The sequence below is a fragment of the Apteryx mantelli genome, chromosome 1 (assembly GCF_036417845.1).
Source record: "Apteryx mantelli isolate bAptMan1 chromosome 1, bAptMan1.hap1, whole genome shotgun sequence".
NCBI lineage: Eukaryota > Metazoa > Chordata > Aves > Apterygiformes > Apterygidae > Apteryx > Apteryx mantelli.
This window is the reverse complement of record NC_089978.1, coordinates 300,147-312,910: the sequence shown is the minus strand read 5'-3', so window position 1 is coordinate 312,910 and position 12,764 is coordinate 300,147. Positions and strand designations below refer to the sequence as shown.

Below are 12,764 nucleotides of genomic sequence, written 5' to 3'. Positions count from 1 at the left end.
ACCACGCGAGGACGCTGCGGTGGCCGTGCCAGTGCCATCCGGCCCTGCCTGGACAAGGTGGGGTGGCGCAGGACGGCCGCTGGTGGGGCTGGGGCTGCTGGACATGGACACGGGACCATGCGAGGACGGGGGGGGGCCTGGCACGGGGATGGGGATGGAGCCGAGGTGCCGCAGGGCAGCTGTGTCCCATCTGTGCTGCCCCCCCACCTCCCGACACCCCCCGGACAGACCAGGCTGGGGGGCTCGGGGGTCCCGCTGACTTTATTGGCCACGCGGACGCGGGCTGGAGCCAGATGAGCCTCGGCTCCCCGCAGGCTGCCGCGAGGGACCCAGGCGTCCGGGGGCACCCCCCCCCCCCATCACTGGGGGCACTGGAAGAAGTCGGTGCTGATGTTGCGCGGGGGGGTGGGCTGGCCGGCCCCCGTCAGCTCGGCCACGCTCTGGTACTTGTAGTAGTTGGGGCCGTGGAAGAGGAAGATGCCGTCGTCAGTGCACAGGGCGCCGTCCACGTGCGCGTGGGGCAGGGGCACCGCCACCTCGGCGCGCCGCGGCGTCTCCGTCAGGTCCACCAGCCGGATGCTGTTCCCTGCCGGCAGAGCTGCCCGTCAGCGCCGGTGCTGCGCCCACGCAGCCTGAGGGGCCCAGGCGTCCCCCCCCCCCCCCCGCTGCCCACCTGAGATGACGTAGAGCTTTTCGGAGTGGGGGCAGGTGAAGGCGGCGTCCACGTTGATGACACCCAGCTCGTCATGCAGGGCCCGCGGGTACCCCTCCACCCGCTTGTAGCCCTGGTCCGAGCGGTAGATGGAGACCTGCGAGCCCTGCGGAGAGCCGGGCACAGGGGGGGACGGGATGAGACGGGCAGGGGATGGCCCGGCACGGGGTGGTCAGGGACGAGTGCGGGATGGACGTGGTACGGCCGGGGACAAGCGCCAGGGCACAGGCGGGAGCAGGGAGCACCATGGGCTGGGGCCAAGAGCAGCTCTGCCATCCTGCTGCGTCCCCGAGCCGCCCACGTCTCAGGGGAGATGTCCCTGAGCCGCCCTGGTCCCTGAAGGTGATGTCCCCAAGCTGCCCCTTGTCTCGGGGTTGACATCCTCAAGCTTCCCTGGTGCCGGGGTCTGATGTCCCCAAGTTGCCTCAGTTCCTAAGGGTGATGTCCCCCAGCTGCCCCATGTCTCAGGGGTGATGTCCCCGAGCTGTCCCAGTCCCTGAGGGTGACATCCCTGAGATGCTCTGGTCCCCAAGGGTGACGTCCCCCAGCTGCCCCGTGTCTCAGGGGTGACGTCCCCAAGCTGCCCCCTGTCCCGGGGCAGAGGCTGGCACAGGGTCCCCTGGTGACCGGCAGTTCCCGCCGGCCGGCCGGGGACAGGGATCAGCTAGGACCCGGCAGAGGCTTGGGGGGGGGGGGGGGCAGGGTCCATGGGGCCCCACGGCGCCACCCCCCCCCCATGCGGACCTGTATCAGGTACATCTTCTTGTCCCAGGCGAAGGCCGCGTCCACCTCTCCCTGCAGCTCCGGCCACGTGTGTTCCAGGGGCCAGGCATGCCAGCCGTCCCGCTGGGAGTCCAGGCGGAAGTACTGCCCGCCTGCGGGGGGGGCCGTCAGCGCCGTGCACCCCGACCCACGGCACTGCCTGCCCCCCCCCCCCCCAGCCCCACGGCGTTGCACATCAGCACCCCACGGCACTACCCAGCCCCACGGCACGGCGCACCAGGGCCAGGCCCGCAGCCCCCAGCCCCACGGCACTGCCCAGCCCCAGGGCCCCCAGCCGCCCGCTGCCCCACGGCCCACGGCCGCCCCCTCACCGCGGAAGGCGTAGACGCGGCCGGAGTCGTCGGAGGCGAAGGCGTCGAAGGGGAGCTCGCTGCAGCGGTCGCCGGCGGCCGCCCGCGACTCGTTCCCGGGGCCGCTGTACCCGTGGCCTGCCGGAGAGCCGCAGCGCTGGGCACGGGGATCGGACCAGCCGGGGGTTTGGGGGGATTGCACCCACGGGGGACAGCCGGGGGCTGGAGGGGTCGGACCCCAGGGCAGCCAGCTGGGTCCCTGCTGCAGGGCCGGGGTCCCCTGGGCTGCTGTGGGGCTGGCAGCCCCGGCACGTGGGGCTCCCTGTGGGATGGAGTCCCTGGGATGGGACCCCAGGGTGCAGATCCCCAGGATACGGGTCCCTGGGAGGGGTCCTCAGGGTCCACGGTCCCGGGGTGGGCGATCTGGGGCAGGTTCCCCAGGACAGGTTCCCCAGGTGCAGGTCTCCAGGCTGCATTCCCCTGGGATGCATCCTCAGGGTGCAAGTCCCCAGGATGTGGGTCGCTGGGATGCATCCTCAGGGTGTAGGTCCCTGGGATGTGGGTTTTTGGGACAGGTCCCCAGGATATGGGTCCCCAGAGTGCAGGTCCCTGGGATATGGGTCTTTGGGGTGGGTCCCTGGGATGTGGGTCCCTGGGATGCATCCCCAGGGTGCAGGTCCCTGGGCTGTGGGTCTTTGGGATGGGTCCCCAGGATATGGGTCCCCAGAGTGCAGGTCCCTGGGATATGGGTCTTTGGGATGGGTCCCCAGGATGGGGGTCCCTGGGATGCATCCCTAGGGTGCAGGTCCCCGGGATGTGGGTCGCTGGGATGCATCCTCAGGGTGTAGGTCCCCAGGCTGTGGGTCTTTGGGATGGGTCCCCAGGATACGGGTCCCCAGAGTGCAGGTCCCTGGGATATGGGTCTTTGGGATGGGTCCCCAGGATGTGGGTCGCTGGGATGCATCCCTAGGGTGCAGGTCCCCGGGATGTGGGTCTTTGGGATGGGTCCCCGGAATGTAGGTCCCCAGAGTGCAGGTCCCCAGGATGTGGGTCCCCGGGATGCATCCTCAGGGCGCAGGTCCCAGGGATGTGGGTCCCTGGGATGCATCCTCAGGGCGCAGGTCCCAGGGATGTGGGTCCCTGGGATGCATCCTCAGGGCGCAGGTCCCAGGGATGCGGGTCCCTGGGATGCCTCCCCAGGATGTGGGCCCCCAGGGTGCGGGTCCCCGGGGTGGCGCCCAGGCCCTCACCTCGGCCGGGGCAGGGTACGAAGTAGTCGCGGACGTCGCGGGGGTAGCCGGGGGGCACCTCGCCGGTGACGGGGTCGAAGCGCTGGAAGCCGGTGCCCCGCAGGCAGTAGTAGCGCTCCAGCCAGCGCAGGGCGGCGGCGCAGGGCCCCACCGCGGGCCACGAGCGCTCCTTGGCCACCCGCAGCTCCAGGTCGAAGGAGTACACCGTGTCCCCTGCGCGCGCGCGGACGGCACGGCATGGCACGGCGCGGCACCGCGCCGCATCCCGCAGCCCCTCTGCTGCCGAGCCACCCGCCGCCCCGCCGCGCCCCATAGCGGCCTCTCGGCCACCCCCCCCCCCCCGCCAGCCCCCCCGGCCGCCGCGCTCACCCTTGAAGAAGAGGACGCTCTCGCCGCGGCACTCCTCGGGGTGACACTCCACGGCGGCGTCCAGCCCCCCGGGGACGCCCGGGAACTCGTCCGCCACCCGCCGCGGGAAGCCGGCCCGCAGCTGCCCCCCGGCGTAGGCCCACACCTGCTCGCCCTGCAACGCGCCCCCCCCCCCCACGGCGTGAGACGCCCCCCGCCCCCGCCCGGGGGACAGACCCCCTGGGGGCAGACTCGTGGGGCGAGACCCACTGGGACCAGCCCCATGGGGACAACCCCACCACATCACCCACCTGGGTCAGCCCCCTTGGGACCGGTCCCACCAGCCCCCATGGGGCCAGCCCCAGACAGACCCACAGGGTGACCCCCCCCCCCATAGGACATGACCACCCCAGCAGACCCACTGGGACCAGCCCCAGACAGACCCACAGGGTGACCCCCCCCCCCATAGGACATGACCACCCCGGCCAGCCCCACTGAGACCCACCCCGGCCAGCCCCACGGGACCAGTCCCAGACAGACCCACAGGGTGACCCCCCCCCCCATAGGAGAAGACCACCCAGGCCAGACCCACTGGAACCACCCCAGCCAGCCCCACGGGACCAACCCCGGACAGACCCACAGGGTGACCCCCATAGGACAAGACCACCCTGGCCAGCCCCACAGGACCAGCCCCAGACAGACCCACAGGGTGACCCCCCCCATAGGACATGACCACCCCAGCCAGACCCACTGAGACCCACCCCGGCCAGCCCCACGAGACCAGTCCCAGACAGACCCACAGGGTGACACCCCCCCCCATAGGAGAAGACCACCCAGGCCAGACCCACAGGACCAGGACCCTGGGACCACCCATCCCATCCAGCCCCACGGGACCAGCCCTCCCCGCGCCAGCCCCACGGAGCAGCCCAGGGGTCAGGGCAGCAGGGCCACCTGGCCGCCCCGAGAGCCGGGCCGCGTCAGCGCCGTGGGGCTGCCTGCCGTGGGGCAGCCCCCCCCCCCGCCCCCAGCCCTGCCCACCGCGGCGCCGTGGGGCGGCCGTGCCTGGAAGAGGTAGAGGCTGTCGTGCTCCTGCGGGTGCTGCCGGCGGTGGATGCGCAGCGCCGCCTCCACGGGGCCCCCCAGCTCCGGCCAGGATGCGGCCAGGGGCCGCCGCTGGATGCCCCCCCGGGACCGTTCCCACACGTCCTCGCCTGCGCAGGGGCAGCGCGCTGCACCCACGGCGCCCTGCCCCACGGCCCCCACCCCACTGCCTGCCCCACAGCCCCCCCACACACACACCCTGCCTGCCCTCTGCCCCCCGCCCCGCTGCCCCTGCCTGCCCCCGACCCCACTGCGGGCCCTGCCTGCCCCACAGCCCCCCCCCGCTCCCTGCCCCACTGCCCCTGCCTGCCCCCCACCCCGCTGCGCCCCGCCACCCCTGCCTGCCCCAGGCCCCCACTCGACCCCAGGACCCCAGCTCTGACCCACCCCACGTTTACCCCCCACATCTCCCCCCCGTCGCGGCCCCCGGCCCCACCTCGGAAGAGCAGCATGGTGCCGTTGGCGCTGAGCGTCACCGCGTCGAGGCCGCCCTCGTCCCCGCACAGCTCCGACAGCTCTGCCGCCGCGGGGTCAGCGCCACGGGGGCTGCCCCACAGCGCCCCACAGCGCCCCACGGTGCCCAATGGTGCCCCACACCACCCACGGCGCCCACAGTGCCCCATGGCACCCCACAGCACCCCATAGCGCCCCACAGTACCCCATGGTGCCCCACAGCACCCACGACACCCACAGTGCCCCACGGCACCCCACAGCGCCCCACACCACCCATGATGCCTCACAGCACCCACAGTTCCCCATGGCACCCCACAGCGCCCCATGCTACCCATGGCACCCGCAGTGCCCCACAGCGCCCCACAGCGCCCACGCCACCCCACAGCATCCACAGCACCCCAGGGCACCCACAGTGCCCCATGGTGCCCACAGCGCCCCACAATGCCCCACAGTGCCCCACAGCACCCATGTGACCCCACAGTGCCCCATGTCGTCCACAGCAACCCATGGCACCCTGCAGCGCCCCACGGCACCCACCGCACCCAGCGGAACCCCACTATGCCCCACAGCACCCCACAGGCACCCCACAGCTCCCCATGGCACACGCACACACACCTGGGCACCCCACACACCCCTCTGTGCCCCACATGCCTCCATGCCCCACACACACCCCGTGCCCCCCTGTGTGCTCTCACCGGTGTCATTGCTGGGGGGCTCAGCCCCATGGGGGGGCCCCACTCCGACCACCCCAGGTTTCCTGTGGGTCCTGGGAACAGGCAGCACCGTGGGGTCAGGCATGGGGCAGGGCATGTGCCCCACGCCGGCATGCAGCCCCCCGCCCCACATCCCCCCTGCCCCACATCCCCCCCCGCCCCACATCCCCCCCCGGCAGCCACTCACAGGGGCCGGGCGCAGGCCAGGGCGAGGGCGCAGGCGAGGCAGAGGGCAGCCGTGGGGCGGCGCATGGTGGGGCTGGGGCTGCTGCCGCCGCCGCCGGCCCTATATGGGGCAGAGGGGCCGTTGCACAACCGCGTTGCTCAACCCGCGCCGCCCCGCGACCTTCGCCCGCCCCGCCGGGGGGCACGCGGGGACGGGCCACGGCGCGGGGTCACCCGGCCCGAGCCCCACGCCTGAACCCCGGCCCGCACCCCACGCCCACCCCCATGGGGGGCAGGGACGTGGATGGGGGGGGGTCAGACCCCCATTGGGGACCAGGGACGTGGATGGGGGGGTCAGACCCCCATGGGGGGCAGGGACGTGGATGGGGGGGTCAGACCCCAATGATGTGTGGGGTGCCCGGCGTGGGGGCGATGGGTGCAGCAGGTGCAGCCTGGCGCCATCCCAGCCCCTTCCCAGCACGGCCCCCCCCCTGCCCCCCCCCCGCCAGCCCCACTGCTGGGAAGGGCCTTGGCTCGGCCCCACGGCTCCTGTTTGCTCTGGCCGCCGGCCCTGCCGCCACGGGGACGGGGACGGGAACAGGGACGGGAACAGGGATGGGCACCCAGCCCTGCCTGGCACTGCCGGCCACGGGAGTGTCCCGTGCATTACCTGCCCCAGGGGATGGGGGGGGAATGGGCACCCCACACATGTGGGGCACGTCCCGTGGGGAGGAACGGGCACCCCCCATGCAGTAATACCCTTGATGCTCGCAGTGCTTGCTAACCCCCCCCCCCCAGGTCTCCAGCACCGAACTACATCACCACGAGGTGTCCGCTCTCCTCCTCTTTGGTCCCCGTCGCCTCGCCTCGGCCCCGGCTTCCGTGGGGCGTCCCCACGTCCCTCCAGCCAGTCGGGGCTTCGCACTCACCGTGGCTCTGGCGAAGACCTCAGCCTGCCGGAGCGCGAGGAGGTCTCCTACAGCCTGCGCCGGCGGCGGGGATTTTCCCATGGCATGGCGGTACGTGCCATGCCGTGCCCGCCTTGGGGGAATGCCGGAAGACGGCCGCTTAGATTGCCCAGCCTGGGGTTTGGTGGGTCCGCAGGTGGGTGTCCTCACTCCGCCCAGCCCTGGCCCTTGAACGCCGTCACCTGGGCTGGTCTGAGCAGGAGCCGTTGCTGGTGCTCGCTCACTCGGATCGGGAGAAAAGTAACCCTCGGGTAGCTTTGGAACCGTCTTAACAGCAAAAACGTCCGTGGCTTATCAAAAGTTAGCATCATCTAACACGTTAACCGATTCAATTGTTTCGGCTGGGGTGATCAAGCGATAGCCTAGTATGGTTTTAACTAATTGTCTCACTAACGACTTAATGACAAACACAACAATAATCGGTGGGAACAGCCCGTACGACATACATTGAACAGTCCGTGCCCACCACCCACCGAGCCCGGCAGCAAGTGTCCCTGCCAAGCACCGCTGGCGCGCTCCTCTTGCAACGGTGGCAGCACGCCGCATCTGCTCTAGGACGTTGGCGACGCTACGCCAGCTGTGCGGGACATAAAAGCAGCGGTCTGCTCCTTCTAGGCCTAAGTGTTGGCAGAGACCTCCAGATGTGGCAAGCAGGAGGTCAAGGCCTAACTGGTTCTCTAAGGTCATCTGTGAGTCGGCATGAAGTGCCACGCATAGGGAAGAGGCAGCATCCGTGGTACTGTTCACGTGGAGTCCTAGCGCTGCGGCCAGAGCAAACAACTCTTCTTTAGGCTTGAGCTATCCAACAGGCGGCATCAGGGCCCTTAGGCTGTTCGGTGCCCACCTCTGGAAAGCAGGCCGTGAACGGCGTCGACGCGTTGCAGAATAGGAGTTATTCATGTCACTAGTTGTCAGCAAGGCTCCTGGGAGAGGGAGGACACATCCTAGGGTGCACCGTCCTTGGAACTGAAGAGGAAGTCTTGCCCGTGCGGCGTCCCCACGGAGCCACCCCAAGGCTTGAGGGAGGTCACGAACAGCAGCAGGACACTTCTGCTCTTTGCATGGGAAGAAGTCGGCATCATCGTCGGGACGCTCATAATAAGAGACGTTAATAAAAGTACAAAGTTTATCTACAAAACACAGGGGAATAAGGGCAATGCCGAGCTCCCAAATATAGGGTCAGACATGTGCATCATCGTGTGGACCAGCAAAGTTATTAGAGGTATCCAAGCACTGACTAGTATTCATCTGGATGTACCAAGGAACGGTATACCAAAAATTTACAACATGGGATCAAGGGTACGCTGCCCACTGCTCCACTTCCCGACAGCACTTCTGAAAGCGGGGTCGGGTTCCCCCATTGCAATAGGCAGGAACAAAATCAGAGGCGTTAAGATGCAAGATATTGTCAGGGGTGGTGTAAAAATAATCCACCCCTGAAGTGAGGGCGCAACCTTTCTGGAACCCGAAAATTTGGGAGTTGTCTGGACTGTTGTACGTGGTTCAGTTGTGTTGGCAAGTTACTTCCAAACAGAAGGTCGCGTCTGACAAGGGGGCAGCTAAGGGCAAATGGTCCACCCCGGGAAAGGGGGCCCGTGTATCCCGTGGGGCAAGGGCGTGATTGGCTCCACCTGTGGAGGGGAAAACTTCAAGGTCATCCCAAGCAGCAGCATTTGTCTCAGCAGCGGCAAGGGGAACTGCTAAATCTTCTGCTGAGCTAACATCACTCATACACAAAACCCAGCCAGACACCTCGAGGGCTTGGGAGATGCTGCGTACAAGAGGAACAGCAGCGTTCTCAGTGGCTGGGTGATCCAGACTATGCAGAGTTTATCCAGGGATCAGCAGTATTACTGGGGAAAAGGAAAAGAAAACAACAGTAGAAATGGCTGGCGACCACACATGTCACCCATACCGGCGAAGGCCGTGTCGATGTAGGTCTCGCAGGGCTAAGCTTCCTCCCATTCCAAAAACCAGGATTCCGAGAAGAACTCCGGTGAGAACTTTTATCTCCACGTTGGCGTGGAGGGCGCGTTCTTCCAGGGACGTGGTGGCATTTTCCACCTGTAAAGAAAACACAATTTCTTTGGCTCAGTTGGGTAAGATATCTCGCAAGCGTGACATGACACCGGCCCTGGACGGTGTAACCGGTCCAAGCCCGTCCCCCAAGGGGGCGGGTGAGAGTAACAGCGATGTGTTTATCATTGGGTAACTTGGCACAAATCACATCTCCTGCGTTCCTGCGAACCTGAATCGGCTTCTCCTCTTCCCGTGAGGGACAGAGGAAAAAGCCCTCTCAGTCGGATGTCCCCAGTGGGAGAAAGAACTGTTGCAGGCACACGCTGCTTCCCACAGATGTGCACGACATCCTCCGCGTCCTAACTTGGTATCATCATTTTGGGCACATCGGGCCTTACGCTGGGCCTTCAATAATCCGTTGGCATGTTTGACTATCCCGTTAGCCTGGGGACAGCAGGACGGATGATACACCCACCAGATGCCTTCATCCATGACCCATCATACAGTGGTTTTATTCTTAAAAGGTGCCCCGTCATCTGGTGGGATCTCTCTTGGCCACGGTAACGCTGCGAACCAGCGCTGTAAACCTTCCAGGACGGATTCCCCGTTTTGTCTTCTGCGTGGATGAACTCTCGTTAATCCTGATATCATCTCCACCCCCACCAATACGTATTGCCATCCCTGTGGGCATCAGGGTAAGGGCCCGATAAAATCTACTTGCCACGTTTCCCATAGTCCTTTCGCTTGCCGGAGTTGCTGGAACGCTACCTTGCTCCCAGTTTTACACCCTCGTAACAGTAATACTGCAAAAAATATATAATAATGCTGCAACCCACTACTACATGCCTGCGCTGCTGCACCTTCCCGGGCCACCCTCGCTGTCGACCTTTGTCATAAAGGTCTTCAGGACCAGAGGGCCCCACTTTCACGCGAAGCCACGTTAGCAAGTTGCGTATTACCTGCGTGTCAGTCCGCATTCCTGCATCCGGCAGCAAACGCCTGGTCTTGGCTGACTGGTCTGCGGTGGTATTTAAACCAGCTGCAGGGGTATCAGTATCTTGCTGCGCATTTACATGACCCACAGCTAAACTCCGACCATTATCTCGGGCTAATTCCCGTAAATGCTCCCCCAGTTTCTTCCCCCACACTGCAGTTTCTCCTGTTTTCCACTTCTTGCGTTCCCAGCGCGGGAGTCACCGAGCAGCTCCGGCCCAGACAGCGCGTGAGTCTCTGTACACGTAGCAGGTTCCTCCACTGAAAGTCTCTACAGCTGCAGTTAGCTCAGCTGCCTGAGCTGGTCCCTCCAGATCAATCCGAAACCGTTCCTGTCCGTCTGCCCTAATTCCTGCAGCTCGGCCCCTCCGGTTTCCTCGCTCCCGAATAGCACTACCGTCCGTGAACCAGACCGACTTCCGCATGTCCTTATGAGCCAAAATGCCGTCAGGGTCTGGGGCACTGGGTGCTGGGAAAGCTGAGGGATCTGCAGGTCCCGGGGCCTGCCACGCCGTGGGAATTTCTGACAGTCTGGCGGGGCAGGCAGCGGCGCTGCCGGGCCACGTCCGATGGGCTAGATAGATAAAATATCCACTTCTGCACAGTGGGATGCGTGGTTACGCCCTGAGGAGGGGAGGCATCCTCCCGAATTCCCCACAGGAGGGGAAACGGGGTCCGGACCGTAGTATCCGCATCGTCTCCGGTGATGGACTCCGTATCCAACAGGGCTTGATAAACTGCAAGTAGCCCTTTCTCAGGGTTTCAGGTTGCCGGTCTGTGGCTCCCCTCCATGTTCAGCCCCCCCAAAGGCAAGGGGAATGAGGGATCCGCCCTCTGGGGATCCACAGTCCCCATGGATATCCCTCATCGCTGATCCCAAAATGTAACTCGTAAGGCTGAGATGGAAACTCTGGACCCATAGTTTGGTATTGCTGAACTGAGTGAATTAAGACTCTGAGGGCTTCTTCGTGCTCTGGCCCCCATCTCCAGTCACTTCTTTAATAAATTATACAATGGTCTGGCGATTGACTAAAACCTGGAATACGCTTTTGCCAGAACCCCAACGTCCCTCACGCTTGCTTTAATTCTTTGCCATGGGAAGGGGATGGAGGATTTTCTGAACCGGGTAAGGACATCTGGAGGAACCATCCTCCGGCCACCCCGTCAGATCACCCCCAGGAACTGGACTTCTTTACTCGGTCCTTGCTGCTTCTCGGGGGGAATATCCCCCCCTCCCAGAGTGCGGAAATGGCTCTTGATGGTGTCCGTGGCATGGACCACTGCTTCTTCGGTATCGGCCACGATAAGGATGTCGTCTATGCACTGTAACCATGTCGCTCCCGATGGCCGTGAGACCCTTTCTAATTCTTTGGCCAGACAGTATGAGCTGCGGTTGGGGAAAGTTTGACCCCCCGGGGGGGGGGGTTGCATGGGTCCCCTCTCTGTGCAGTCTTGGAGGCCAGTATACTTCTGAGCGGCCATGCGGGCCAGCTCCCACGGGGAGGTGCCCTACCAGGATCGTCACCCTCGTCTCACCTTCATCTGGCCCCATCCAGCTGCTGGGACGGCGCGGACCAGCCCGGCCCCATCCAGCTGCTGGGACAGCGCGGACCGGCCTGACCCCATCCAGCTGCTGGAATGGCATGGACCAGCCCGGCCCCATCCAGCTGCTGGGACAGCGCGGACCAGCCTGACCCCGTCCAGCTCCCCAGGGCCGGCATGGATGATCCCACCCCGGTCCGGGGCGCCCCGTCCCAGCACAGACCAGGCTGTCCAGCGATGGGCTGCAGCGTTCCCGGGCACTTGGGCCCCCCCCCCCCCCCCCCCCCCCCCGGTTGCAGTGCCGGCCCAGCCGCCGGGCCCGGACAGCCTTCCACCCTTCTCGCCCCATCCCGGGACCGGCCGGATGCAAGGGGAACGCCGCCCTGCAGCGCTTTGCCGCCAGCTCCGCTCCTCGTTTCCCCGGGGTCCGCAGCCAGACCAGGCACCGAGCCCCGCCGAGTCGGCACCGTCCCGGCTGCAGCCGGCGCCTGGCAGGATGCGACCTGGGCTGCGCCGCTGCCGAGCTCCGGGCAGCGCCGGCTGCAGCCTCCGGAGGGTTTGGCCGCAGTGTCCCGGTCGGCTCGCCCTGCCGCCTGCCGTGACGGGCCGTGACGGGCTGGGCCATGCACGCGATGCCCCAACGGCTCTGAGCGGAGCGAGATGCCCTGCGCCTGCCTTGTGCAGCGGTGTGGCTGGAGCCCTCCGTGCACAGCCCCCGGACGCGGTCCTGCCGCACCTCCGGGCCGGGAAGTGCAGGAGAGCTGCCGGAGCCCCTCTGCTGCCGGCAGCACAGCCAGGCTCACCGGGGAGCCGGGGCTCAGCATCGTGCCTGGGCTCAGCATCGTGCCGGGGCTCAGCAATGTGCCGGGGCTCAGCAATGTGACAGAGCTCAGCATCATGCCAGGGCTCAGCAATGTGCTGGGGCTCAGCATTGTGCCCACAGCTCAGCAATGTGACAGGGCTCAGCATCATGACCGGGGCTCAGCATCATGCCTGGACTCAGCATCGTGCCAGTGTGCCAGGACTCAGCAATGTGCCAGGGCTCAACAATGTGACAGGGCTCAGCATCGTGCCAGGGCTCAGCAATGTGCCGGGGCTCAGCATTGTGCCCATGGCTCAGCAGTGTGCCAGGGCTCAGCAATGTGCTGGGGGTCAGCATCATGCCTGGGCTCAGCATAATGCTGGGGCTCAACAATGTGCCAGTGCTCAGTAATGTGCCGGGGCTCAGCATCATGTCAGGCTCAGCATTGTGCCCAGGCTCAGCATCGTGCCGGGGCTCAGCATCGTGCCGGGGCTCAGCATCGTGCCAGTGCTCAGCAGTGTGCCCGGGCTCAGCAATGTGCTGGAGCTCAGCATCGTGCCCATGCTCAGCATCGTGCCAGTGCTCAGCATCGTGCCCGGGCTCAGCAGTGTGCCCGGGCTCAGCA

The 12,764-nt window shown here is 66.0% G+C and overlaps 1 protein-coding gene across 1 annotated transcript; it reads right to left on the bottom strand.

Annotated features, from left to right (window-relative positions):
* Nucleotides 1-287: 287 nt before the first annotated feature.
* Nucleotides 288-10,220, bottom strand: HPX (hemopexin). The gene is made up of 13 exons (XM_067289443.1): nucleotides 10,071-10,220; nucleotides 9,762-9,863; nucleotides 8,699-8,847; nucleotides 5,838-5,936; nucleotides 5,633-5,703; nucleotides 4,916-5,001; nucleotides 4,446-4,589; nucleotides 3,405-3,558; nucleotides 3,036-3,248; nucleotides 1,807-1,923; nucleotides 1,457-1,587; nucleotides 674-818; nucleotides 288-586 (listed from the first exon to the last, which is right to left on the bottom strand). Exons 1-13 carry the CDS (start codon nucleotides 10,218-10,220, stop codon nucleotides 360-362), a joined length of 1,788 nt encoding a protein of 595 aa, XP_067145544.1. The 3' UTR covers nucleotides 288-359.
* Between the last annotated feature and the right edge of the window lie 2,544 nt (nucleotides 10,221-12,764).